Genomic DNA, 26,129 nt, shown 5'->3' with positions numbered 1-26,129 from the left:
GTTACAACAAAAATTAGGAGTTTTAACTTGTTTGCTCAAGATGTGAATCTGGCTTCTCCCTTTCTCTCCTCCACTGAGGTGGCCAAACATGTCTGTGGTGGCTGTACCTAGACAGGAGATGTAATGATAAGCTGTTCAAACCTTTATGAAGCTGGTTGGTTTCATTTGCTTAGTTGAGACCTAAATTAATCTTATTCTAAACACACATGGAGAAGTAGGCAAAAACTGAATTTGCTGCCTGCTGCAGCCCTCCAGAGCCAGTGGTACAGGCCACGGACCGGCTGACACTGGCTCCTGAAGCACTAGCACAGTGACTCTCAGTGTCCTCCACTTGATGCATTTTCGGTATAGAAGTGTACTGGTTATTTCATGTTACCCACAATGTAAGGTTTGTGCTTCTGGGGCAGAATTAGATCTCTGAGTTGGCTCGAGATGCTTCTGTTCATATGATGGCACACAATTAGCAGGTGAATGTCCTTTAGATAAAAATTACAGGTTTTTCTATAGTCACCTCCGGTTTACAGAATTTGCCAGAACCAGTGCGATAAGGAAGCAGCTCTGCAGTGCAGATTAAGCCGGGTAAGGTTTTAGCTCCTTGCTTTCTTACCCTGTACTTCGGAAATAACCCATGAAACCTGTTTTTCAGGAGGTGACGTTACTTCTTTTCTGTTGGAGGGGTATTTGTATGGGCGAGATTGGTTAGGAGCATAAGCAGATGTTTGGCATGTCAAACTTGGGTCTGTTTGTTAAAAAGTTAACTTTACTTACAACGCTGATACTATCTCAAAATATCTAGTCTGACATCAAGACTAGCAGGAAGTAGGTTCCTGTATCTTAGAATACTCTTCTGGAGATGATGTATTTGTGAGAAAATATGTGCAAAGACAGTTTTATGTTTTGTTATCAAACCAGCTGTACCTGTAATGGGACTTAGGGCCTCAAGAATTGAATAATATGGTCGACAAAGCATTTCTGACGTGTTAGGGGATAGATCAGTCCTCTTTGAGCTGTACTGAGGATAGAAGCACTTCCCTTTTTATAATTCAGATAAATGACACAGCATGAAACCAGGTGATAGAAAGGTCACGTTACAGAAACCGTTGCTATGAGCAGTACACCTGCCCGTATTTGCAGCCAGGTGTCTTGTGGCTACCAACTCATTTTCTCAAGATTAGTTTTATTGGATCCACTGCTACTTTTGTGCCAGTAGCATTACAGCATCTGCTTACTTAGTTGAAATTATTTTCCTTATGACTTATCACAGCTGTTAATTTCAACTTTCTCAGTTCCTGAGTTTTGGAAAATGTTTAAGCAAATTGTTCAAGAAGGACAGTTGTCGGCATGGTTAATCCATACAAGGATTATGATAGCTAGACTGAGAGACCAGAGAACAAGATACAACCCTGCCTTAATCATCTTAAGCCTAAGATCATTCTTTCAAATGTGAACACTTACGTTTTTAATAAGTGTAGGAGAAGAATTCACAAAAACATTTTGTTTATCAGCCTATATAAGTCCAATATTTGCAAGTATGTCAAACATCTGCTTTTCAAAGATGAGATGCACCCATGGTAGAGTCATCTACAGGAACTCAGGATCTTGCAGACTTAATCTCATTTAAAATCTCTATATCTTTGCAGTGGAGATTTAATATAATTAAAAACATACAACAAGTTAATTTATTCCTGGAATTCATCATGAAAAAGCAATAACAGACACCGGATATATCTTTTCAGTCTAGCAACATTGGTTGTGACCTGGATGATGCGTACGGTGAAATTACAGAACAGAAAGCAACATCTCTTCTGTTATGGCCCTTGGACAAATGTGCAAACTCTAATTTAGGTCAGTGGGAAGGAGCCAGACACATATCTAGTCCATAGAGGTTTGGTTGGGTTTTTTTTGTGTGTGGCAGAAAATTAGAAATACAAAGCCACCAAGGAAGAAAACATGGCTCTTGTTTAAACTCCTGTAATTCCTTTGTTATAGAGCAAGACCTTCTACCACTAATTTTCAGACTGCAGTGCCTTTCATTCTGGAGCTGTAGGAACAGTAATCAGTGGCCCTGGTTTTGGAGATGTTTGAGGATCGTTTCATCTGGAAAAGCATCTTTTCTCTGCCATAGAGCGTGCAAAGAATGGAGCCATGTAATTAAATAGATAATTACTACCCAGCAGCAAGAAGACCAGGCAGACTTTCATTTCAATGTCTTTTTGGGGAAAGTATTCTATTTTTACAGTCTGTGAATCACTTGAAATGCAGAGGCTAGAAGAGGCAGCATGTTATTACATGGTAGCTGATAAGAACCAATTCAAAGTAAATTTTCACAGTAATCATCTAGTTATAGGAAGTAAATAATTGGTGATCCCCTATTGACATATCTTGGTAGGGATATAGGATGGTTGCATATGTGTTTACAAGCCTTATTTGGGCTTAGGTACTTCACTTTGGTTCTAAGTAATACAATCTAAACATAACCTGGCCTCAAAGGAGGAAGGCGGAGCTTAGGACAGAGCCTAAAACAGGCTCAGCTTCCGTCTCTGACACAGTTTCTTTTATGAAGTTCATCATCAACAACTTTTCTTGGCTTTTTTTTTTTAACCTCTAAGGGCACAGCTGGCCCCCGCCATCATGGCTGGGTGGACACGGCCCCTTCCCCTCAGCCGGCAGCTGCCTGGCTTGCAGGTGAGCCACAACCCACCAGCGACACCCTGACGGCGTGCCAGGAGGCAGAAGCTAAATTATGCAGCACATACATTATCTCAGCCGCAAAACTTGAGCAGGCCCCTGTGTTTCCTTGTGGGGAACTACGCCATCATGTGCCTGGGAAGGCTTTGGGGAGAGCAGGGCGGAAAGGGTGCTGGCATGTCAGGAAGGCGGCTTGATTTGGGAGTTCTGTTTCTGTTACTCCTGTTTTGCCATGCTGGAGCAGGGCTGCATTGCCAGGCAGGTTTACCAAAAGGGGATAAAATAGCTCCTCTTCTCTAAAGTCTTTCCAGAGTACTGATGGCTTCATCTGGGAGGCCTCTTGTGGCTCACCCCCTTCTCACCACTTTCTCGCTCACGGTCCACTGTCTCCTAGCTCAAACGTGGCTTGACTAAAATGGGTTTCTGACAGAAGCATGAAAAAAAAAGCATGTAAAAATTGGGTTGCATCAGTCAGGAGACCAGCTGCGTCCCAGCCACATGCCGAGGGGTGTCTCTGGTTTGGTTGGGTGAATGCCTGGCTGCATTTTGCTGTCGTGTGGCTTAGCAGGCTGGGCCGCTGGCAGTTGTGCCTTTAACAGATATACGTCCAGTCAGACGAAGCAGAGGTTTGTGTCTTCAAAGGGCACTGCAGGTGGGCTGGGAGCATTAGGTTCCTCCGGCCACTTTGTCAGAGTCTGTCTGCTTGGGCCCAGATGGTGCAGGTTTGGGCTTCCCTCCCTCACCCCACCAGTTTCTCCTCCAGCACTGCTGGGGGACAACTTGGCTTCTTCCTTTCCAGGGTCCCACCTCAGCATTCTCCTCTCATCACCCAGCGATGAGATTTCCTTAACACTTCACCCTACTTTATCCCTGCCAAGCATGTCTTCTTGTACCCCTGCTTTGTTCTGGGAGGCAGTTTTTTTCCCCTGGCGCTTGTCCTGCTCAGTCCTAATCAGTGAAGTCTCTTCCACAGTACTTTCTCTTTCCAGGTATCTCACAAGGTCTCCTGCATTCATTCTTCTGTCCTTTCCATGATTTCTTATTTTTTCCCTTTTATTACTGTTCCTGTCTTCTCCTGATCCCTGCTGTGGTATCTTGGGGGTTCATCAGAAACTACTGCAGTACCTGGGCAATAGTTCAGTTCCAGGAGTGCAGCTTTACCCTCAAATTCAAGGAAACTTCTCCACAATTTTCTAAAATGAAGAGGTGAAACCTAGTTTGAAGCCAGCTGTGTCTGTAACAGTCTATCTTCGCCACTGGAAGAGGTTGTTTTACATCTCTTGCACTAAGAAATAGTTCAGCTTGTTATACTTAACTGGTCATCGTTTCCATTTGGGAGGCTGGGTGATTAGGAAGATGGCCTGAGCCGAGTGTGATGGGAACCATCTGAAGGGGAAGAGAATCCGGAGCTACTTGTGGGGGTGTATGAAGTAGGATCCAGCTGCGCAGGGTGGGCTTGTGGTACGTGGGGCCATGCGGCTGCACGCTCCTGGCTGCTGAAGGTAAGAAGGCCGTTGGGAGTTGCGGAGGAAAAAGCTGAGGAGGAAGTGGGAGGTCAGCCAGGACCTTTCTCGGAGAGGGGATAAAACACAGAAGCAGAAGCAAGCGGCTCTGGAGGGGGCATAAGGTTGCTAGAGCTCTTTGATGCTCAGAGCATGATGTGAAAGGTTATCGTAGTTGCAGAGTAGTTTAGGATATTCAGTTGTAGGCAGTAGCATGCTGTAAAAAAGCATTATTTTGTCTGAGAAAGGGCCAGAAAAAGGAAGAAAGCACCTTGTGAGCTCACGCTGCCTGCAGGCAACAAAGCTGTTGCTTGGCCAGGGAGCTCAGGCAGTAGGAGAGCAGAGCAAGAGAGGTTTTGCCCTCGAAGGCAAGGAAGCTTCTTGTTTGTCTTTCTAAAATGCAGAGCATGCATTTTTCAAAAAGCATGTTTCCTCTTGGATTCAGCTCAGAGTTTTTCTTTTCTGATGCCAGAATTCTGAATTCTTGGGGGGGGGGGGGGGGGGGGGGGGGGTTTCTAATGGAAATCCTGACAGTCTGAACTGCTTTTGGTGTCTGCGGTATAGTGCTTCCTGTAACCTATATGGCCAAATGCCAGCACGACATCTAACACACACTTGGCTGCTGAAAGTTCAAGTGAAGGGGACTGCTGTGTTGGAATATGCCAGGGAAGGAAAACTGAGTTCAAGTGCTAAATTGCTATTGAGCCTGAGGGAGAGTATCAGTAACTTCAAAGAAATAAAGTGAAGATTTCAGTGTTTTGTTAGATTGGGTGGTCAGCTCATCTCCTGCACTACCAAGGTGGGCATGTAGAAACCAGTAGACACACAGCAGATTGTAAATAGAACAGAAAAATAAACAAAAAAATTCAGGTTTTCAGTGATTAAGTTTGGCAGCTGATCTTCTCGGCAAGCATAAATCTCTTCCATCAAACAGCGCTCTGTGTGAGACTCTCATGCTACCCACTGAGAAATGTTTTACTGTGGCATGTGTGCACACCGAGGTCCCTTACCTCTACCAGCGTAGATGAGACACCAAGAAATTCTTTACACCCCCGTCCTGGCGACGCGGGGTAAGAGAGTGCTGGCTGCCCCCAAGAGGCCAGGGGGAGAGCGGGAGGGTCGCAGCGCTCCCTTTCCACCATATCTTTGCATCCAGGCCTCAGAGCCAAGACTGATGCTGCTGTTTATATGTAGGATGCAAACACTAGGAGAATATTTAAACTCAACAAATGCCACGTTTTCACTCAAACACAAGAAAAAAGATGAAAGCAGCTCTTTCAGGATGGGGGCCTAACTTATGCTTAGCTCCTGTCTTCGGTGTGCCTGGTGTGGTGGTGAAGGAAATTGGTGGTTTTGAGTTTTGCTTCCTTCCCCAACGCAGATGACCTGCACTCTGCTGCTGTATGACCCATGAAGCCACCTGAAATTCTTCCCTTCCTGCATCCCCCTTCATCTTCTCTTCTTGCTGAGCCTTAGTTCCTCTGCAGCTCCTCCCCCCTGCACCCCTGAGGTCTTGTTTGTGTGGCGGGATCAGTATTGAGGAAATGTAATGCCATGAAAAAGATGGCTTGCAGCCCTTTTACCTCTTTGCTTAAGCTGAGGCAGGTTGTTGCTTCGGCCTCCCTTACAGAGCTGTGGTCAGGAGGTGGTGGTTTTCATTCCCTTTCTGCTGATTCAGCATAAGCAATTGATGGTTTGGAGGGCATGGAGCTCACTGGTCGAACAGCAATGGAAAAAGTTACGGTGAGTGGTGTGAAACGTACTGGGTGTTCTCCTCTGCTTCTTTCATGGACAGAATAATTAACATGGCCTGATACTTCCTTCCCTCACTCAGGATCCTCCCGAATTTACCATCCACAATTGAGTTTCTCATTTAGCAGCTTCAAGCCTTTTAGTGGGCCATCCTAGATTAAAAACACTCAATGCTTCATTGGCTCTTAAGGTAAAATGTGAGAGGTGGCCAGCCCTCGCAGCTGTGCCTGAGCAGTGGCCCTAAGAGTGGAGAGGTCTTTGGTTACCTCTGCATTGCTAAAAACTTGTGAACTTTTGGCTTTTCCCCTATAAGGTGCTTTATCTTGACTTAATTGCAGGGTTAGCATCCGCCACATGGGAGCCCCCATAGTGTGGTGACATGACTCCACATGGCTGATGGCCACCGAAGAGGCAGTGGTGTCATTTCAGGGCTTGGGACTGATCTTACTTTGAGTCTTCGCATTTTCTTCCCTCTCAACTAATGGTGACTCATCACTTATATAAAAATTATTAAAAGCTAATGGTGAATTTGTCCTCCTCTCTCCTAAAAACAGGAGTCTGCAGGCTCATGCTTTGTTACAGAGAAGTCCAAGCAGTTAGACCACACCAATATCAAAAAAAAACAAACCACAGATCCCACATATGATGTCATTCTCCCAAAGGAACCTACATCAAGCTGATAAACTGACTTATTTTGGGCTTTTTTGTGGGTAGCAAAATACACTTAATAGTTGAGTCTCCCACCAGTAGCCCCCTGCACTGTATTCCTGTCCCTGTTTTCACACCCCAACATCAGTAATGCCATCAGAAGTTTACATATGTTAGCACAGGTTTGGTTATGATGAGCATCTTGGATTTGCTTAATAAATGGGAAAAGACGCATGAGCAAATGGTATAGTTAACTTACTGTTGAAAAGAGTAGGGATCTTATCCTCTTCCTCAGCTTGGGGAAGGTAGTGGTTAGGGAACTGCTTTTTCTTCTAGTAACTGCTTACCCTTATATGACCTGGGGACAATTTTAAAGGGAACAAAAAAATCTGTGCAGGTTTTGAGCCATCACCTGGTTATAGTCTAAACAATTCATTCTCCTGCCTCAGCTTAGGGTATCCCAGGTACACTGAAATCTGTATACGGCTGCAGTCCTCTGCAGTGACTGCAGGTATGGACCTTGCCTCAGTGCATTGCCCACCGGCAGCCCTCCCCACCCTCAACAGCCATGCTTCCAACTTATCCCAAATCCCCTCCGCTCGTGCGAACTTGCATTGAGTGTGGTGTCCAAGTAGGCTTTTTTAAACGTTGATCTTCTTAATGTTATGATTTTTTCTGTTTGTTGTGCAGCATTTCCAAGTGGGCCAGAGACCATCTCCAAGGCACTAGGGCTTGCAGAGTCTCCCCTTTCTTTTTGGGCAAAGACCTTCTTTCCTCTGGTCAGCTGCTTGCATTCAGTAGGTCTGGCAGTCATCCAGGGGTACGGAGAGGAGCTGCAGAGGCGGGTCTGGGGCCCTGTGCTGCAGGTGCTGTAACCAGCGCTCCTTTCCGTATCTCAGCACTATCCTCAGCCTTTTTCTACGGCCACTGTGGAATGCCGAGACCACCACATCAGCTGGCCTAACCCCGCCTCATTAGCTCTCATCTGATTAAAATGGGATTACTGAGTTGTTTCACTGCGCTGAAGGTGTCTGAGTGGGAGGCCGTCACTTCGGTTGTCTTGTCAGTGGATGAAGCGGTCAAAAGCATCCAAATGGCAACCTGGTAGTATTCCTGCTGGGTACGGGTTTGTCAGGGAAAGTCTGCGTATGTGAAAGCCTCCTTGGGTTAAGCTAGCATAGTACATTTGTACAAATATTTTACACATTAAATTGTTCAGGTATTCAGGTAGCATATTGACACATTTGGAAATACGAGCAATAAAGGTAGGGTTATTTTGCCTGGCTGGTGCAATGCCCTTGGGCTGAGCGTTAGTCCCCTGTAGTTGTGCAGAAGATGAGAACGACCAGGATCACTGCCACTGAGGAAGTGACCCGCCAGCGCTGCCTGCATGGTGTTGTGCAAGGCTAATCCCTCCCCGCCTTCACCCTTTTTCTCTCTTAAAATGTTGTTGCTCGGTTGTGCTGCTCCATGGGAGCCTGTTGCAGTGTCACCTCATTGATCACAGCTGCTTAATTTCCTGTTTCTTCAGCAGCATTTCAAAGCTTCTTTGCTATTTTGCTAGGAAATGAGGAGATAGTTTCAGGCTTTGCAATGGAAATTGGCTTTGTTAGTATATGCTGTTGTTTAATATGGCACAACAGCAGCTGCACAGGAGACTGTCAAAACTAAATAGCACGCCTTCACTTAGCTAAACAAGCATCTGCCTAACCCATGTCTCGAGGGTTGCTTCCAAGGATGGAATGAAAAAGCTTTTACTCAGATCTGACCCCAGCACATAATGTGACATACAAATGCCCATAACAATAAACCAGTCTGTTGGTTTTCCACGATGCTAGCCTGGCAGAGCTACTGCAGTGTATAAAAACCAGGAGGAGCAATTGCTGGCTGTGGTTCCAGGCCCTTAAAAAGGGAAAAGTTCTTGGTGCACAAACACAAAAAGACTTCTCCTATAGAAAAAGCATTACTGAATTGTCTTCAGAAATGCTGTTGCACAGTGGTGCAGTCTGCTATATTTATATTGATATTTCACAGTATGCTGTAATGTTTTGCTTTGGTGTTTTAGGAAAAAGGAGTTGCTTTTACATCCTTTGAATTTAGAAGGGCCATTGTGTAACAGGTTGTGTTGTAATCAGGAAATATATTCTAGTCTAATAATCCCAATAAAATCTAAATCTCATCTAAATTCTGTATGTCTTAAGGCTTCTTTTTAAAAGCAGGTAATTAGGGATTGATGATAAAATGTTATGTGGGCAAACTGCCTTCAGTGAAAGATGGGAAAATGTTCTTTGCTGACAGACTTATGCCAAAGAGTTTTAGTTGAGGTCTCTGGATAAAAAAGTCATTTAAATAGTTTTCTGTTGTCATTCCTAGGCATCTGGCAGCATTGTGTACCATTCTTTCAGACCTCTGTTTTAAAGAATCCTAAAGGGAAAGACTGAGAGCTGGTAACAACTAACAAAAAGGAAAATGTAATTATGAAAAATTATCATACTGATTTAAAGAAGTGGGATAGAGCTAATTAAGAAGTCGGAACAAGAGTATGTGTACAGCAGAAGCTGCACTCCCAGCAGTGCAGCTGTGGTCAGAGAGGGGGTTAAATCTAGATCTGAGCAAGCCTGAGCTCTGCGAGCCTGTAGAGGAGCACAGTGGAAAACAGCTTGTAAAGTTTTCAATATTAATTTCTTCCTCCCAACAGAGGGAACAGACAGCAATAATTCCACAGGTAGATTGGCTGTGAATTAAAACTCTCATTTACTGTACATCAGCACAAAGAACTGAAAGGATTTGTTGCAGAAAAGTTTTCTTCAGACAGAGCACTCAATTTTTGTTCCCCGTTCTTTCTGTTGAAGATTGGCATCTCTTCAAAGACACCGGGACAAGAGCAAAAACTGATTTATTAAGAAAAAGAAATCTCTATCATTAGTATTTACTGTCCTCCTGCCAGATACATCTCAAGGCAAACTGTCGACAGGAGATAATTGTTGCTTTATCAGATTATGCTGACATAAAATTATACAACACAAAACTGAACTTTGTACTTCTATGGCTAACAAAAGCCTAAAAGTGCTTTAATCTTAATTTACAGCATTAAATATTTTGGAAAGCCGCAAATACAGATTAAATACAGAAGTAATATTTGAATGAGTCAAGTGTAAGAATAACTGAATCAAATTCAAGAAACCTGAGAATTGTAATAGTTGATCAATCCAGAGAGCGACATTTATACATGAATCTGTAGATTGTACTAGGAGCTGGTCTTGTGTTCCTCTGTGCTGTGAGTATACATGAATGCCAGGCATAAGGCGCCTGGGTCCCTTTTCCAGCCCCTTGTAAGCTCCAGGCCGTGCTCTCGCCATGTTTCATTCACTGGCAAGATAAGTTTGCTCCTGTCCCTGTGCAGCCCATCCAGCACCCTCCTCCGCCTTCTTCTCCGGGACTCTTGAGAAAAACGACATACCCCTGTGCTGCTTTGTGCTGCCCACAAGCAACTGAAAGCCCGTTTCTTTTCCTTCAACATTTTTCTTAAGACTTGTCTTGTTGCAGAGGCTGTAAAAGAAAAACTTGGTAACTGGCAGGCTATGGATTTGATGAAGCTATTGCCGGTATGCTGTTCAGGGCTATCTCACTTGTGCCTTGTGCCCCATCTCTGTGTGTCTTGTCTGAGAAGCAGATTGTCAGCTATTGTAGGCAGAAACTGTCAGCAGAGCTGCCAGGCTCTGTGGTAATGCAAAGAAAGAACCAAAATGAGAGAGCTGCAGGCAGGTGAGCCCCAGGGACTGAGCAGTAGCTGCAGAAAGGCAGGGATATAGGCAGTTAAGCTTAAACTTCTATCAAAGAAGCAGAGATGTAAGGGACCTGGCCAGGCTCTGCCCTGTGGACACTGGTATGAGAAATCGCCGCTGAGAATTTACCACGTTTTCTCCTCTTGTGGATCGTCTCACCGCAGACTGGCCTGTAAGTGGCTTTTGCTCAACTGCAGCTGCCTGCACGTGTGTTAGATGTAGATCAAGGCTATGCTGTTAGCTGTAGAAACAGCCCTCTGGCTTTGTCATGTTGCATAAAATGGTTGTGCAGTGCTCCTCAGGTCAAAGGTAGAAGAGCACAGAGATTGCCAAGTTATTCGTACTTTAAATATTTTGCCTATTTAAAAACAGATCATGACTTGCCAAGCAGCATCACAACCGCTCCTGCCCTTGCTACCCCTGCTGTATCCTACCTTGTTCTTTTCACACAAGCATTTTTCTTTCCCTTCCCTTTGCATCCATGCTGTCAGGAGCAGAGGGAGGTGGTTCTTTTTCAGGGGTCTCTGGAAGATGCTGCTCTGGTTACAGGTAGTTGGACAGTTAAGTGCTTTGGATTGCTGACTTCTGCTTTAGGTGGTGGGTGGTAAAGCATCTTCTGTCTATTTTGTTTAAGCTGCAGAAGTCATTGAGATGAGCTCTGTAGCCTGTGACCATCTCTTGCAGTTACTGGGAAGCAGGAGGCAAAGCTCCTCTTGATCTTTTTACTTGAGCACCCCTTTTTGGGCAAGTAGGGAGAGTCAGGAAGGGATCTCTGCACCCTGCGCAGTTCAGGCATTGCTCTGGGTATTGGAGCTTTGAGCTGAATACATGATGAGGAGCCTGTGCCTCTCCACTAACAGCAGTTAGTCAGCGTGAAATCCAGAGTGATGTTTCTGTTGTGGGTATGTTGAATTGGTTTAACTGAATCGTCTTTATTCACTTTTCCTAGCAAGTAGGAACCCAGTATTAATGAAATGAGCAATTATGATAAATGTTAGTGATAGTGAGAAGAGGTGCATGTCCTGAGAAGCTTTTTGTCTGCACTGAAACGGAGTAGTAGAAGGTAGGGGCAGTTGTGAAAACATTACCTTTTTTAATTTTACTATGCTAGCCCAGTGTAGGATTCACAAAGTTAGCTATCTGATGGAAAAATGAGGTGAGACTCTGACTGTATTCAAGTCCATACTTAAGACTTTTCTCCAAATTTTTGTTTTCATCTGTGAGAAAACAGCTGTAGTTTATCAAATTATGGGCTGTAGTCAATATTTCTCCAGAGATTTTCTGTACTTTTAAAAAAAAAAAAATTAATTCAGTAAAGTCCTGATGACTACACTTGACAGCAGTGCTGCAGCCCTTTGTGGGGGCTGAGTTTTGGGTAATGGCTTTTCAGCTTGGGGCATGCATACCATGAACCACTAGTTTTCCGGAGTTCTTCAGTACTCTAGTTTTGGTAAAAAGAAATGGATGTAGCTGTTTAGTCCTGCTTGTGACTCAGCCATAAGCCAGGTTTGCTGTTAAATACAGGCTCTCCAGGTTTCTGAGTGATGGAGTGGTAAGCTTTAAAAACTTCCTTGTTGACATTGGCATTTCAGATCCAGCTTCTTAGTTCGGTGGTGTGATTTTTGACTACCAAAGGGCTTGCAATCATTGGCATGGGCCAGTTGCCATTTTCTCTCATGTACAGTCAGAACAATACATAGTGTGGTCATGCTGGTTACGCAGAACAGGAAACTAGTGATGAATAGAGGAGAAGGAACTGCTGGCGTTTAGTCTGAAAGGGCTGCAGGGCTCAGCAGGATGAAAGCACAGCTTATCCAGGTCTGTCCAAGATAAAGCAATAATTTATACTTAACATAGTTTGGCCAATCAGCCAGGAAACACTGCATAAAATTTGTCATTGGTTCTTAAATGTAAGCAGTGATGAAATTCGTTCACAGAGAATGGATATTACTCACTAATGGATTTTGCCACCCCAAAGAATAATGACATTTAGTTCATTCATGCCCATGGTGTTGTGTCATTGTTAGAAAAACGCTGGAGGAAGGACTTTCCTTTGTGAAATGTCTGGCATTCATAGACATTAATTTTAGACAGTTGGATGATGGTTTTTGCATTTTGTGTATATTAACTGCTTACTAGCTAGGACCCAGCTTTTCTTCCTTAGTGAGGAAGTTTTCTTTCATCTAGCTGAATTTCTTTAAACGAACAATTAAGGAAACCTAATGTACTGCAGAATAGGCTAGTCTAACTGAATTGAAGAAGATGTGAAGAAGTCTTTACAGCTGTTCTTGGTAATCTTAGTATAGGGAAGAAAAGAGGACTGTTTTCTATTTTATTACTTGGTAGAAATTTTGGGACTAGATCAAATCTAATGGATGAACCAGCACCATACATAAAAAGCACAACTTTCAGCCCACTTCTAGAAGGTGACAGCACCTTTACCAGCTATTTTCATCAATGTGCCAGGTTGAATAAAGGGCTTTACAGTGCAGGACAAATAAATTGGTAATATTTATGGGATCCGGAAGGCTGTATTCATTTTCTGGATAAACTGGTTGTGTTTAAGCAAAAACAGAATTCCTCTGAATAAAATTTTGAAGAAAAGAGAAAGCAAATTTTGATACCTATGAGCTGTCCTGATGTTTAGCTCCTTCCTACATACCTTGTAGGAGGGAGATCTGTTTTTAACTCACTGTGGTTTTTTTAGCAGGCCTAAGAGAGCATTGTAGCCACTAGCACATTAGGCATTTTGATTAAATCTCTCATTTTTGTGCAAACACGCATCATGTATGCATGTGACTTTTAATTTCCCTAATGAAGCCCTTCACTCCTTAGATAAAGACTGGTCCTCACAGGGGAGAAAACTATGAATATGGGAGATGAGCAGATGGGCAAAACATCTAGTCTGAGCTTTTTACTTCAGGCCTGAGGCACAGCAGGGCTTTCGGGCAGTTAGCAAGATGGGGAGTTGAGGCATTTGCTCCTGCATCACTAGAACTGTGCTTTCCTTCTGCAGCAGTCGATCGCCTGTGTAGAGGATCCCAGCGTTACCTATGCACTGGCCCTGGGTACTCAGATCCGTTTGTTTGAGGCTGACTCTAGAATCTCTTCATTATGAAAGCAGCTTACTGAACTGGCAGTATTATTTTTCTGCTGTGTCCTAATGTGGCCAAATAAGCAGGTGCAGGGCGAGATTGATTTTCTTGCCTGGGAAGAAAAAAAAAAAGAAGTATGAAAAATCCAGAGGAAAACAGGCAAAAATGTTTATGATGAATGACTAAATAAAGCTGAATGAGGGCTGGCTAAACACAAACTCAAAAGTAGATGCAAACATTCCTAAGTATTTGGAAAGTGCAAGTATGAACAGTAGGTAGAGATGCTTGAATGTTTTGCAAGCTCTGTATACCTAGCAATAATGTGTGAAAACAATGTAGAAGGAATACAGAGATTAAAATTGGGAACTAGGCCATTATCATGTGAAATAAGCCTTTCATAAGAAAAACCACAGGATAGCTCCAAATTTAGATAAAACACTGCACAGTATATAGTCAGGAACAATCAGTAAAGGAAGATTGGATGGATGAGGAAGGGTCTTCTCGTAATCCTGGTACTTAGCGGTGAGTAGTGACCATGTTAACTGTTACTACATGTGTTGCATTTGGTGTTAAACTGATCATTTGTTAAACTTCTTTCTGTTTTTATTTCTAGGCCTCTTCCTTATCTTAGGCTTGATACTTTACCCTGCAGGTTGGGGATGCCAGAAAGCAATAAGCTATTGTGGACCTTATGCTTCTGCTTACAAACTAGGAGACTGCTCCTTGGGCTGGGCTTTCTACACAGCTATTGGTGGCACTATTCTGACGTTCATCTGTGCAGTCTTCTCGGCGCAAGCTGAAATAGCCACATCCAGTGACAAAGTGCAAGAAGAAATAGAAGAAGGAAAAAACCTTATCTGCCTCCTTTAACTCCAGTGGGGAAAAATATCAGTGCCTGGATCTCAATCTGCTTTCCATTGACTGGACGAGCAGATCCACTTACCTGTTTCTACCATTTGTGTGATTGAGCCCCATGCATTCCAGCACTGAACTACTGAAATGGTCTTTCGTTCTTGCTGGGCACGGAGGATCAGAGAAAGGATTCCAAGAAAGCAGAATGTAAATACTTGGGGATTTTTTTAGTTTCATTCTATTATCAGGATAGAATGGAATGTAGTAATCTGACTGGGGAGGTGAGGAATCATGTGTACATAGCAGGAATGTTGTAGTTTGACAAATTCTGATTGATCAGATTGCCTTACCCACCTTGGTCACTTTGAAGAATTTGGATTTAAAATAATAAAAGCCAGCACATTTTCTTTTTTTCTTATACAAAAGAAAAGCCTCTTTTAATTAGGCTTTGTTTCCAAGGGCTCCCCTCACCTGTGAATATTTCACCACCACCTGGTTTGGTACCATACTTTTCACTGAGGTGCTTTTTGATATTGAACTTCCTTAAAGTACAGTGCCTTCTCAGATAGTAAGTATATGTTGGAGAAAGCAAAGTTAACATGATGCAGTTTACACCAATCTTTAAGCATTTAAAAAGTTGAGTCCCTGCCAGGTTTCTTTGTCCTGAAACTTACAGTGCAAGGTGTGTGCCACTTGTTACTTAAAGGGTAAATGATTTTGTTTCCATTGACGAGAGAGAGAAGCTGTTGTTACACTGGCTTTCCCCAATTCTGATAAAATTGTTTGAAATAACCATTGTTAGAAATATTTCTACAGCCTTTGTGAAAACTCCTGAAATCCCAAGCAGATGACAACTCCCCTGGGCATTATGGTGTAAATGCCAACAGCCTGGCCTGGGCTGTAGCCTCTCCTACAAATGTAGATCACATGTTGGACTTCAACAGTATTATTCTTTCTCTTGCCAGTGAAACCTTATTCCTAGCCCACAGATCAGTCTGTCTCATGACCCAGAGCTACATGAGTCCTTCAGAAATTTACATTTTTCAGGAAGTCTTGCCAAATTCTACATGGCTGGGAAGACCTTTTCCCTCTTTTTTTTAAACCACATGTAGTATGGACCCTTTTCCAACTAAATCAGCAGAAATAAAACAGACCTTGCCACAAATGACATTCCTTCCTCAAAGGCAGTCAGTTGTATTACTTGTGGTGTTGCATCACTTACTAGAACTACTTCTGAAAACAAATTTAAAAGGTATTTTAAAAAATAATGATGCAACTGTGCCATTGGAGCAGTGGGGATAATTCATCTAAGAAGTAGTTCTGATGAAATACTAAGTGAATTTTGGACTCCTTACTTCTCGGTAGTTTAACATCATCCAGTGACAGTGTTGCTCTCCATCACTTCACTGTATAATATAGAGCAGAGATTCTTGTTTACACCTGGTCAGTCCCTTAAAGTGTGCCATTAGTTATTTATAGGTATTAAAAAAATCATTGTTACTGTACAGGTAGATAGCTAATTTCAATACACTGCTCAAGTGATTCGCAATACAAGAGCTGTTCAGCAGTCACGACCGTGAGCCCAGGGCCAGCCTCGAGCAAGGGTGAACGCTGGCAGTCGCGCTGTCGGGGCACCCCTGCGGTGCCTGCTGTGCAGCACGGACGCCGCCTCGGCCCGGCTGATCTATGGAGCAAGCCAGGCCCAGCTCCCAGCCTGCACGTGTCCGTGCCCAGTGCACCTTCCAGCCACGTGCCGGTGATCTCCGAGCCGCTGTGCAACGAACAAGGTCAACTTCTGCCAATAGTAAAAAGGGATTGTTTTAGTCTAGCCTCTTCTTGCATTCACCTGCTCCTGCAACCCACGTCCACCGTATTCTAGTTTAAAACGGGTAATTCACTCTTCTTTTAAATATTTACATTAAAGAGACCAAAAGTTATGGTCTGGAACCATTTCTGCCAACTGCCTGCACAGAGCAAGATTTTAACCAATCAATCAAAATTATGACACGAAGTAGTGTCTGAGGACAGAAATCACAGCGAGTGCATCCTGTCCGCACCTACCTGTGTTTTTCTCCTTGTTCTTTTCCCGTATGTACAAACACCGCACCCAACGGGCGTGCACAAGGCTTGCGCCCAGGCCCAGCACAGCTGCAAGGCGACTCACCCCCCTCTGCACCCTCCTGCCGAGTGCCCCCCTGGAGCGTGCGCCCCAGAGGCCGGGCTGCCCGTGCAGCTGTGCTCGTGGGGGCTCTGCAGTTGGGAAAGGGGGGCTAGGAAGAATTGGGTCACTTATGAATCAGCTGAGAATTAATTCTGAAATAGGTTTAGTTTTAGCTTTTCTTAGGTGGATAGCAATCCAGTGTCCATGGTGCCACTGCCAACAAATCTTGATGCTATATTAGGGTGACAAATGCTGCTTTAGCTTGAGCACTTGATTACTCAAAGGTCAGTTCTTCCAAAAGGCATAGAGAGCGTATACTGCTTTGGCTTAGAAGTAAACAATGATCAACCTCCATTTACATTACTAGCTGACCTCTGCTGTGAGCTACACAACGCTTAAAAAATTTTAATAGTGCTGTTCTTAAGTACAAAGGAGGTATTTTCAGTGGCATGTTTTGCTTTTCTTTGCATTTGTAAACAAGAACCAGCTTTTCTGCTTGTTGCTGGTATACTATCAACTTGCTCTGCAACAACATAATAAACTAACTTGCAAGAATATCCATGTTCATCACATAGCACAGATAGAAGACAGGCTGGGAAGAAATGCAGAAAAAAAAAATCAGAATTTCTTTTCTCAGGGTTCTGTTTTTCTAGCAAGTGATAAGATGGTATATATTGCGGATTTTTTTTCTGGATGAGGTTTTCAGGTGTAGGGTGCACTCATTAAATTTGACAGCTGCTTAAAGTTGTTCCTGAAGTTCACCTCAGCAGTAGCTTTCAAAGATATTTTGAGGGGAAAAGAAGGAAAAAAAAAATCAGCTTAAAGCTAATTTAATTAATTTCATGAGGGGACTGCAGAGTGTAACTGCTTCTTAATGTACATGCACTGCATAGGATCTAGAAGAATTTGCTGTGGATTCTTTAAAACCTGTGTGCCAATTAGTTCAGTTTAACTTAGTTTTTGTGGTATTGAAGAATTCTTCAAACATCTGTGGTTTGATTGACTTCGTAAACTTGTATTCTATAAAGTGCCATAGACCTTTTTCTTTTTTAAATTGTAGCATATTTAAAATATATATATATATATATATACACAAACTTGTGTGAGATGTGCAATACCAGGAATGGGTTTTGTTGTGGTTTTTTTTTTTTTCCCCTTTGTTATTGCTTTTAAACAAGATATTTTAAAAGGGACTTCCCAGGGAAGAAGTGGCTGGAGTTTTGGTGGTGTGGACAAACTAAAGCATAAGGTAATGCAATAGAATCACTGATTTTGAAGATTAATACAACAGTAGCAATAGTAGCTTAAAGATTTAACAAAAATCTCTTCTAGAGTGATTTGAAATACTTGTGTATCTATATAATACAGACAATTCGAATGTGAAACTGTCTCCGTCTCTGGCAACATACAGTCTAAAAGCTGAAAAGGCTCAGCAAGGTTTCTTAATGTGCTTTATTTATAATGTGGCACTGCAAAAAACATTGCTACTGAGCTATTTCTGGGTTGTCTGTATCACCTTTGTATCTATGTTACTCAATAAAGTTCTCTGGATTCTGAGATTTTTTTCAGCCGAGTAATTTCCATTTTGCATTGTTACCCCACATCCGAGTATCTCACCTCCTAGTGATAAAGGGAGGGGAGTTCAAGTCTTCCTTGAACACGGTGGGCGCTGGTGCCCACCTCAAGGGAAGGACAGAGCCCAACAAAGGCAGAGCATGGCAGCAACGTATACACTGCAGCCGCTTCGTGTAGGAAGAGCGGCTGTGGCAATCGAGCTAGAGTAGGTTTTGAGCCATGGTTTATTTGTGGTACTGTTTTTCTGTTCTTGAGTCACCACTATGTACATTTGTTAGCATGAGTGATGTACCTAATGTGTTATTTTTAATCTAAATTTCAATTAAAATGTGAGTTTTCAAACTTTAACAGGAGTCTGACTACCTTAATTCAAACATATTGGACAAGTTGAGCCACAGCAAGGTAGCTGTAATTGTAGCTTTAATAGCATTTAAGATCCCAGCCCACTGATAGTGTTAAGTGTTTCAGACTGCCATCTGACTTCAACAATTATTACCACTTACTGATCAAAAAGTATGTGATCTGAAAGTGTAGCTACGTGTTATACAATACAGTTGCATTAAAGAGACTTCCTAATTGAATATATGTCTGACAAATGTTTTTCATTTTGCAACTAAAGCACTGCAGTTCCTTTCTCATGAAAAGGGGTAGCAAAGGTTGTGAACAAATACTGCTTAATCACACAGACTTTTAAAATGGCGTTTGCCACAATGTGCCTTACCTCCCTCCTGTAACTTGACAAACAGTAGCGAGGCTGCATACTGTTCTCTAAGCAAATTTAAGGCAAAACTAGGAGTAAGGCTTTCAGCAGTTTAAAGAAAAGCGAGGATGTCACTTTTGTCTCATAGTTGCCATGGTCCATTTCTGTTACATTTACATATAATTAATTGCATTTAGTTAAATTACACTTCTAACAGTTTTTAAACTTCCAAGAAGTAACTCTTGGTTAAAACTTGGAACACTGAGAAACCTACAGTCCAGAAGAAGTTAAGGGACAGGTGCCACTCAATGCACCACCACAGTAGTCATCCTTATGGATTTCAAAGCAGGTATAGATACAGCAGTTTTTCTACAAATATAAAATACTGCCGAAAGAAATTACAAAGTACTGATTTGTATAGCTAAAAATATTACCTCCCTTTCTCAGTACAGTTAATGGAGCTGGCAATAGCAGAGTTCAAATCTCTCACTATGTGAATTGTTACAGATTTCTGTGTTCTAGTAACTTCTTCCTCAAGCTCCAGCAGGTTTAGAATGGTGACGCAATGAGAAAGTGAATGTGCATTATTAATATCAGAGGGACAGGAATATAAAGATGATGTCTTGCTCCTGTGATTCACTGAAAGCTTGTTTTCAAATAGTTCCTATTTGATTTGTGGTATCTTCGTATCAGTGAAATTCTGAGAGCACAGGAATCAGTGTCCCTAACCAGCTTTAGGTATTCCTCAGATGCAGTGGGATCAGTAATTTCGTCTAGCTGAGAAAGGTAAAGAAAAAATAATTCCAAATTTAATCACATTATTCTGACCACTTCCAACTGCTCTCTTACCTTGGACAAAAAGTATCACCCCACTGCCCAATCCAGCATATCCACTTTTTTTCTCTAAAACATCAAAAATACATACATAGCAAAGACAACACCCCTGCACTGCAAAACGGCAACGCGTGCTTTGGCATGTGTGTGATGACTACGGCTCAGACGATATGTGCTTGTTTAATGAAGCTATAAACATCATAAAATCTACTTGCAGCACTGTCAGCTGCAACAGTGGCAGAGCAGCTGATGCCGCAGAGGCATCAGTGGTCAGAGGCAGCTGGTTTTAAAATGGCCTGGGCTCCAGCCAGCAGATCCTACCCAGCTCTGCCTGGATGCAGCTGCACAGCAGGAAAGCTGGGTGAACAGTCACAAGTAACCAGATTCTCCGGCAGGCTGTGTTCTCCAGGCCTGCGGCGGCCCTGTTCCAAGCACACGGCCAACTACTAACACAACCTCCAACTTTACCACCAAAAATCAGCCTCTGAAATTTCCCATCTCGCCAGGTGAAAGTTTCCCTTCCTCAGCCACGGGTACAAAGAAGTAACACCTGGTCTTCTCAACGCTTTGTATAGCAGCTCCTCAGTGTTGAAGTGTTCTCCTTCACCTCAGAGCAGTGTAACAGCAACGTGTACCAATGCAATGCAGCAGGACAGTACATTTTATATATACACACATTACTTAGTCACATCACAGCACCAAGTGTATTGACAGATGGTAAAACAAACAAATTTAAAGCACTGTTGTTTGTTGTAATCACTATCCATTCATCCAACACAAATAAACGAGCTGCATATGCTTCCATTAAACAGCTGGACAAGTCATTTCTTTTTTCCCAGAACAAAATGTATGGCAGCATGATCCACAAGCCATACTTCCCATCAACACTTTTTTTCTTCCCCTCAGAAGTGCGTGACGTGGTATCTAGTTTAATCTGAGCGTGAAGTTAAACTAGTATTCTGCTGCTGAGGTAGGAAATCTGCACCACTTCTTTTGTAAGTCTTCCTGATTCTTCTACTGATGAGAATAAAAGCTACTTGCAGACATAAAATGAATTTGTAGGAAAAAAAGTACAAACTAATTCTTACACATTTTAATGTAACTGAGTGAAACCTAACACATTTTTTTTAATTATCTGATCCACTGTGCCTTACTACCGACTCATAACCAGAATGCTCTAGGTGCATGACGGGATCATGCTGCACAATTGTGCTTACCACTTACAAGAAAGTACAAAAACTGTTCCTATAGTCTGCTGCTACTGCCATCCTAGATCTGTAAATTACAAAGAAATAGATCAAGTTGATGAAGAATTTCACTACTAAATGATGCACGCATGTGCAAGTGTCTTCAAAAACTCACGTCTGCTATCTCCCAAAATAATCCCGACTGTACGTCAGAGCACTGTTCTCTGTATTGTGTGTTTGCAAACATAACTACATCACAGTGGTCTAGATGAAGTCGTTTTGCTCTTCAAAGAAAACCCAGTAATAAATTCAGTACTGGAAAGCAGGTGTTACAGATGATATTATATGGAAAAAAAAAAAAATCAAGACTCTGATAGCGCCTAAAAAGAAAAGAAAAAGCAAGACACAGCAGTGATACAGAAATGTCAATGCACAGGCAGCAGTTAGGAAAATAAATACTACAAAGCAATGCTGGTTTTGGTAACTTCATTTTACTTTCAATAGTGTTTTAGGATTCGCTTAATACCTGTAGAATTTCATTCAGTAATGACAGAACATGTTTAGATTTTAACCCTCGTGAGTTTCCCGCACAACAAAGTGGGCTGCAAGTCTTAAAGAATTTTCTTCGTAACAGTTGAGTAGACTAATTCTCAATACCCTAACGTATTATTTTGATAGTGGACATTTTGCTTCCCCATTTCAGCAGAATTACAGCATTTATATACAGAATTATAAAAACCAAGTGAGACTTTTACATAGATCATCCACCCTGCACGTTATCCTGACTGTTAGAAGAAAAATCCCTGTATTGGTCAAAACTATACAGAGCAAACACCCAGGAAAAAAGTCTTTTTTTATTCTATGACACTGTGTTAATACAATAAATATACAAAACTTCTGAACTACTCAGACATGCAACAGAGGGACAGAAGAAGTGCATTTGTACAGAACCATGACATACACCAGGATGGCAGAGCATTGTTAGTAATTTACAAAATATACAAACATCCCTCAGATAAATAAAACCAACTCCTAAATTACAGATCAATGACTACAGACATTCCAGTGTTTAAACTTCATACTTTGTATTCAATTTGCCACAATACTACAAAATGACAACTTAAGTGGGCGCCATACTCTGCTTAATTAATAAAGAGACTGTAAAATCTAGTTTTCGTTAGGTATAAAATATTTTAACAAATATCAGCCTTCTGTTGTCAAAGCTAAATTCAAACTTCTCCCTCCCTTTTGGGCAGCAAAGTGTCAGAGATTTCTGGTTTAGACAATTCACGTGTAACTGAACCTTGAATTTCACTTAGGAGGTTTAAATCCATACATTCAACCCATGACATTACAAATCAATGCTCCCTACACAGCGAACATTAAATATGTTTTCTCAAAGAGCCTTTAAACATTTGGGAAAAAAATCTACCTGCCAAATTCAGGTTTTATTCCTAATGGTTTTTTTCCATAATGTATTCTGGTAATGCATGTTATTATGCAATCTTCAACTTAAGTTAAATTGCAAGGATGATGTCCCTGGGATTCCTAGCCAAGAGATATCAACAGAATTGCTTAAATTTAGATTTAAAAGTAATTCATAGTAGAGTTCCTAGATAAAACCCTCAAGTTAAGTTTAAAAGATTATGAAAAGAACAATCTTCATATACAGCTGCTAGAAGCATAGTGCCTGATCTCAATAGAAAAAGGTGGTTGTTACCTGGAAAACTGTTAATAACATTCCACACAAATTTAAGTTCAATGCTAGCAAGTCCACTAGTATGAAATTTTAGAGCCCCTACTACACAGAATATTTGAATTGCCTTTAAGTTTATAATGCAGAGAACATTTAGAAGCAAGTATATTCATTAATATGAACTTAAGCATAGGTGAAACTATGACATTTATCCAAATTAAAGTTGGATTTGAAGAAATTAGTAAAAGAAAGAAGACTAATAGGGACTTCATGCTAACAGTACCACACTGATCCAGAGATTAAGCTAGGGGTTTTATTTTTTGTAATGCTCTTCTGTTATTATGAATACAGTGTAGTGAAAAAGCATCCATGAAAGTCAGTCCACATTCAGAACATGGAGGGGCCTCAGAATTTTATGCTGTCCTAGTAAAGGTGATTCATCTTAAGAGCTGAATTCATTTCAGCCACAGTGTATACTTACACAAGTTGTGGGATGTGGCCCTTCCTGGTTTTATCTTCTAATAACAGAGTTTGAAAAAACAGCCCAAATATTGTGCATAAGACTCATGAGGCAATCCAAGAATATAAGTAGTCTTCAAAGGAGAGAAACATGACCTTATACTAAGACCTGATTATATTCGAGAATATTACGATGGTATGTACCATTACAGATTGTTCAGTTCCACAGCACCAATTTAACCTCTTAGGCCTCCAGTTCAATGAGTTAAAATTTAACTTTGTTAAAAATGAAGATTTCTCACTTTTCCAACTCAAAATATTTTAAAAGCTTTTTCTCCCAAACTTAAATCACATCACAGAGATGGCTGAGTTAATGTTAGAAGGAATTCAAGTATCTGTTAAATGCCATTGTTTAAAAAGCTTGGGTTTAAACAATATTCCTGTTAGAAAATTAAATACTGTATATTTAAGTTTGTGGACAGCAGTAAACAGAGTGGCTGATTAGGCTAGAGATTTAGTACCACTGTTAAACACAAATCTACACTTAAAAAAAACCTAAACACAAACCCCCAAAAATCCCAAATACAACAAAAATACCACTGCACATAGAAGAGGGAAGGGCGCCAAGAAACTAGTGTTGTAAAAGTCAATATTGGTTTCTTTTCCAGCAAGTTATCATCCCAAGACATGAATACTGAAATTAAAAATAGCAAATATATAATCATTTAGCTCTGTGATTGAAACCATCAGTTAACTTCCTTAAACTGTACACTGCATTACACATTCTATTACAGAGAATGTTTATGCACCATAGTCATTTCTCACAGGTAAAGAATACTCCATGAAAATAGCTACAAACAAACGCTATAAAGTGGCACAGGTAAATTCTGGACCAAAACACTATTTAAACAAGATCAGATAACTCAACAGTATTCATGCAAACTTACAGGTTTATATCAAAAGACTTATCCTAAAAAAACCCCAAGAAAAGAATTTATAATATCTACCCTACTTGTATTTGACCTCCAGCAGCTGCTGAAATTGCAAAAGCAGTAGCCAAACCTAACTTTCTGCATCTGTCAGTCTACCCCACTTCTTAGAGTAGAAATAGGGAAAACAGTTCTTACGAAGAAAAATAATTGATCCAAAGTGCTTTCCTGAAGTTAAAAAAAAAAAACCAAAACAAAATGGAGTGAACCACTAAAAAACCTTCCAAATTCTTAATACATTTATTTGATCATTATATACCACAATTGATTCTCAGGCCAACTGTTGAAATTATTTATCCTCCACAAAATATGGAAGGCTTTGTATTCTACAATGCAACATCTTAAAGAAGGGCAAAGAATGGTTATCTTTTTAAAATAAATAAATTTATAATAAGATAAACCAAACATTTCCCATTTTACCCATGCACAGCTGCAGAAGAGACAAACATGCTGTGTGAATTTTGATCTAGGCTTTTAGGGAATATAATAAGTGACTGGAAAAGTACAGTCGAAGAGAACCGTGAAGACTTCTTATGTTTCCCTACATTCTGTTACCCTTGAACGCGTTTTGAGCTGCACTGGTTGCTGCTGTTGATGCGGCGTTGGCTGCAGCAGTCTGTACAGTTTTGTTGGACATCACTCCTGTTGCAAACTCCTGCTGCGCTTTCTCAAAACTAGCACCAGTCGTGCGGTAGAGACCATGCACCTAGGGAGGTGGAAAAGCAGTGAAAAAAATGGTACCGAGCCTTCCATTTTTTGGCAGAATAATAGCAAAGTCTCAAACACAAAGCAGAGCCATGTGGTGGGGAAATGTGGTTCGCTCATGTGTTTGGGAGGATCCAGAAATGAGTAAATGGGACTTTTTTCCCACAAATCCTACAACTTTTGAATGCCCTGCTGCACACACAGTTTGACTGTAGGAATACCTCTTAACTTTTTGCAAGTTCAGAGGTGTCTCAAGTTTTTACTACAATGTGTGTGGTATCTACTCAAGTTGTGCCAGGGGAGGTTTAGATTAGATATTAGGAAAAGCTTCTTCACAGAGAGAGTGGCTAGGCGTTGGAACAGACTGCCCAGGGAAGTGGTGCAATCACAGTCCCTGGAAGTATTCAAAAAACGTGTGGATGTGGTGCTTAGGAACACGGTTTAGAGGTGGACCTGGCAGTTAGGTTAACGGCTGGACTTGATCTCAGAGGTCCTTTCCAACCTTAATGATTCTATGATTCTACTGTCTGAAATAAGATATTTAAATACACAAACAGGCTGCATCCTTAGCATAACACAGGTCTCATAGCTTGCAAAAGTGTCTTCTGTCTCAATTTGTATACTACTTGTCATACTCATTAAAATAAGTGTGCATATGAAAAAAAACCAGCAGGAAACAAAATGAAAAAAGTAGTTTTGAATCCACTGTGTCAGTAACATTTTGGTGAACTTTTTTCTACATCAATTTTTAGAAACATTTTCATTTCTCTCATTGATATAGCTACAAGAACAAGCTAAGCTATGACTGAATATTAAAAAGTATAAAATATCCTAATAATGCAGATATATATCTGCTAAACTAGTGTGATGACCGATAGCTCTGCATAATAAGCAGAGGTATTAAACAATATGATTTACAAACACTCTGAACAATATGGCATATAATCTCTAGTACAACAAAGAAACAAATCCTAAGTAACTTCCAATTACCTGAGTATTAAAATTAAAATGCTATTTCTGACTCATATTCAATCAAGTCACAATGAAGCTGTCAAATAATATTGCAAAGATATTTTCACTCAACTGTAGCAGGAAAATGAATGTTGTAATTTTTTTCTTTGTTATAAATGTGACTATTTCTCATCCATAAAGATACACCAGGTCACATGTGAGCATGCAGGTTTTTGAAAACGATCCAGATGTATATGGTAGGAAGCGCATAAAAAAATAAAATGCTACACCATACATTTTTTCTTCCTTGTTTCCTTCTCCTGTACCTGAGTATTTATGCAGAAAACAAATATGGAGAAGGGACATCTCCAGGCAACACTTAAAATTTCTAGCTTACTGTAAACAGGCCAGAAGAGTTTGGGTATGTGAAAATCTTTAAGTGTAACTGAGGTTGAATCATTAGAACTGCCAGCACATCATCATCAGAATTCTCAGTTACATTTTATCTAAACAACATCAAAAACTTACTAGCACATAAGTATCTAAACTT

General features: G+C 41.2%; 2 protein-coding genes across 8 annotated transcripts in view; one reads left to right on the top strand and one right to left on the bottom strand.

Annotated features, from left to right (window-relative positions):
* Positions 1 to 14,897, top strand: part of LHFPL2 (LHFPL tetraspan subfamily member 2) — a 129,049-nt gene extending 114,152 nt beyond the window's left edge. For all 7 annotated transcript variants that reach the window (XM_087742007.1, XM_087742008.1, XM_087742009.1 and 4 more), the window contains one exon: positions 14,084 to 14,897. In XM_087742007.1, coding sequence (XP_087598133.1) covers positions 14,084 to 14,340 — 257 coding nt within the window. In that variant the 3' untranslated portion in view covers positions 14,341 to 14,897. The remainder of the gene's footprint in view (positions 1 to 14,083) is intronic.
* A 6,716-nt stretch (positions 14,898 to 21,613) lies between these two features.
* SCAMP1 (secretory carrier membrane protein 1) overlaps positions 21,614 to 26,129 on the bottom strand; it is a 44,984-nt gene continuing 40,468 nt past the window's right edge. The window contains exon 9 of the mRNA XM_087742239.1: positions 21,614 to 24,629. Within this exon, the coding sequence (XP_087598365.1) occupies positions 24,465 to 24,629 (165 nt within the window). The 3' untranslated portion in view covers positions 21,614 to 24,464. The remainder of the gene's footprint in view (positions 24,630 to 26,129) is intronic.

This window comes from Nipponia nippon, unplaced genomic scaffold (genome assembly GCF_047370975.1).
Source record: "Nipponia nippon isolate SJK-2023a ecotype South Korea unplaced genomic scaffold, ASM4737097v1 scaffold_8, whole genome shotgun sequence".
Classification (NCBI taxonomy): Eukaryota; Metazoa; Chordata; class Aves; order Pelecaniformes; family Threskiornithidae; genus Nipponia; species Nipponia nippon.
This window is presented reverse-complemented; position numbering and strand designations above follow the sequence as displayed.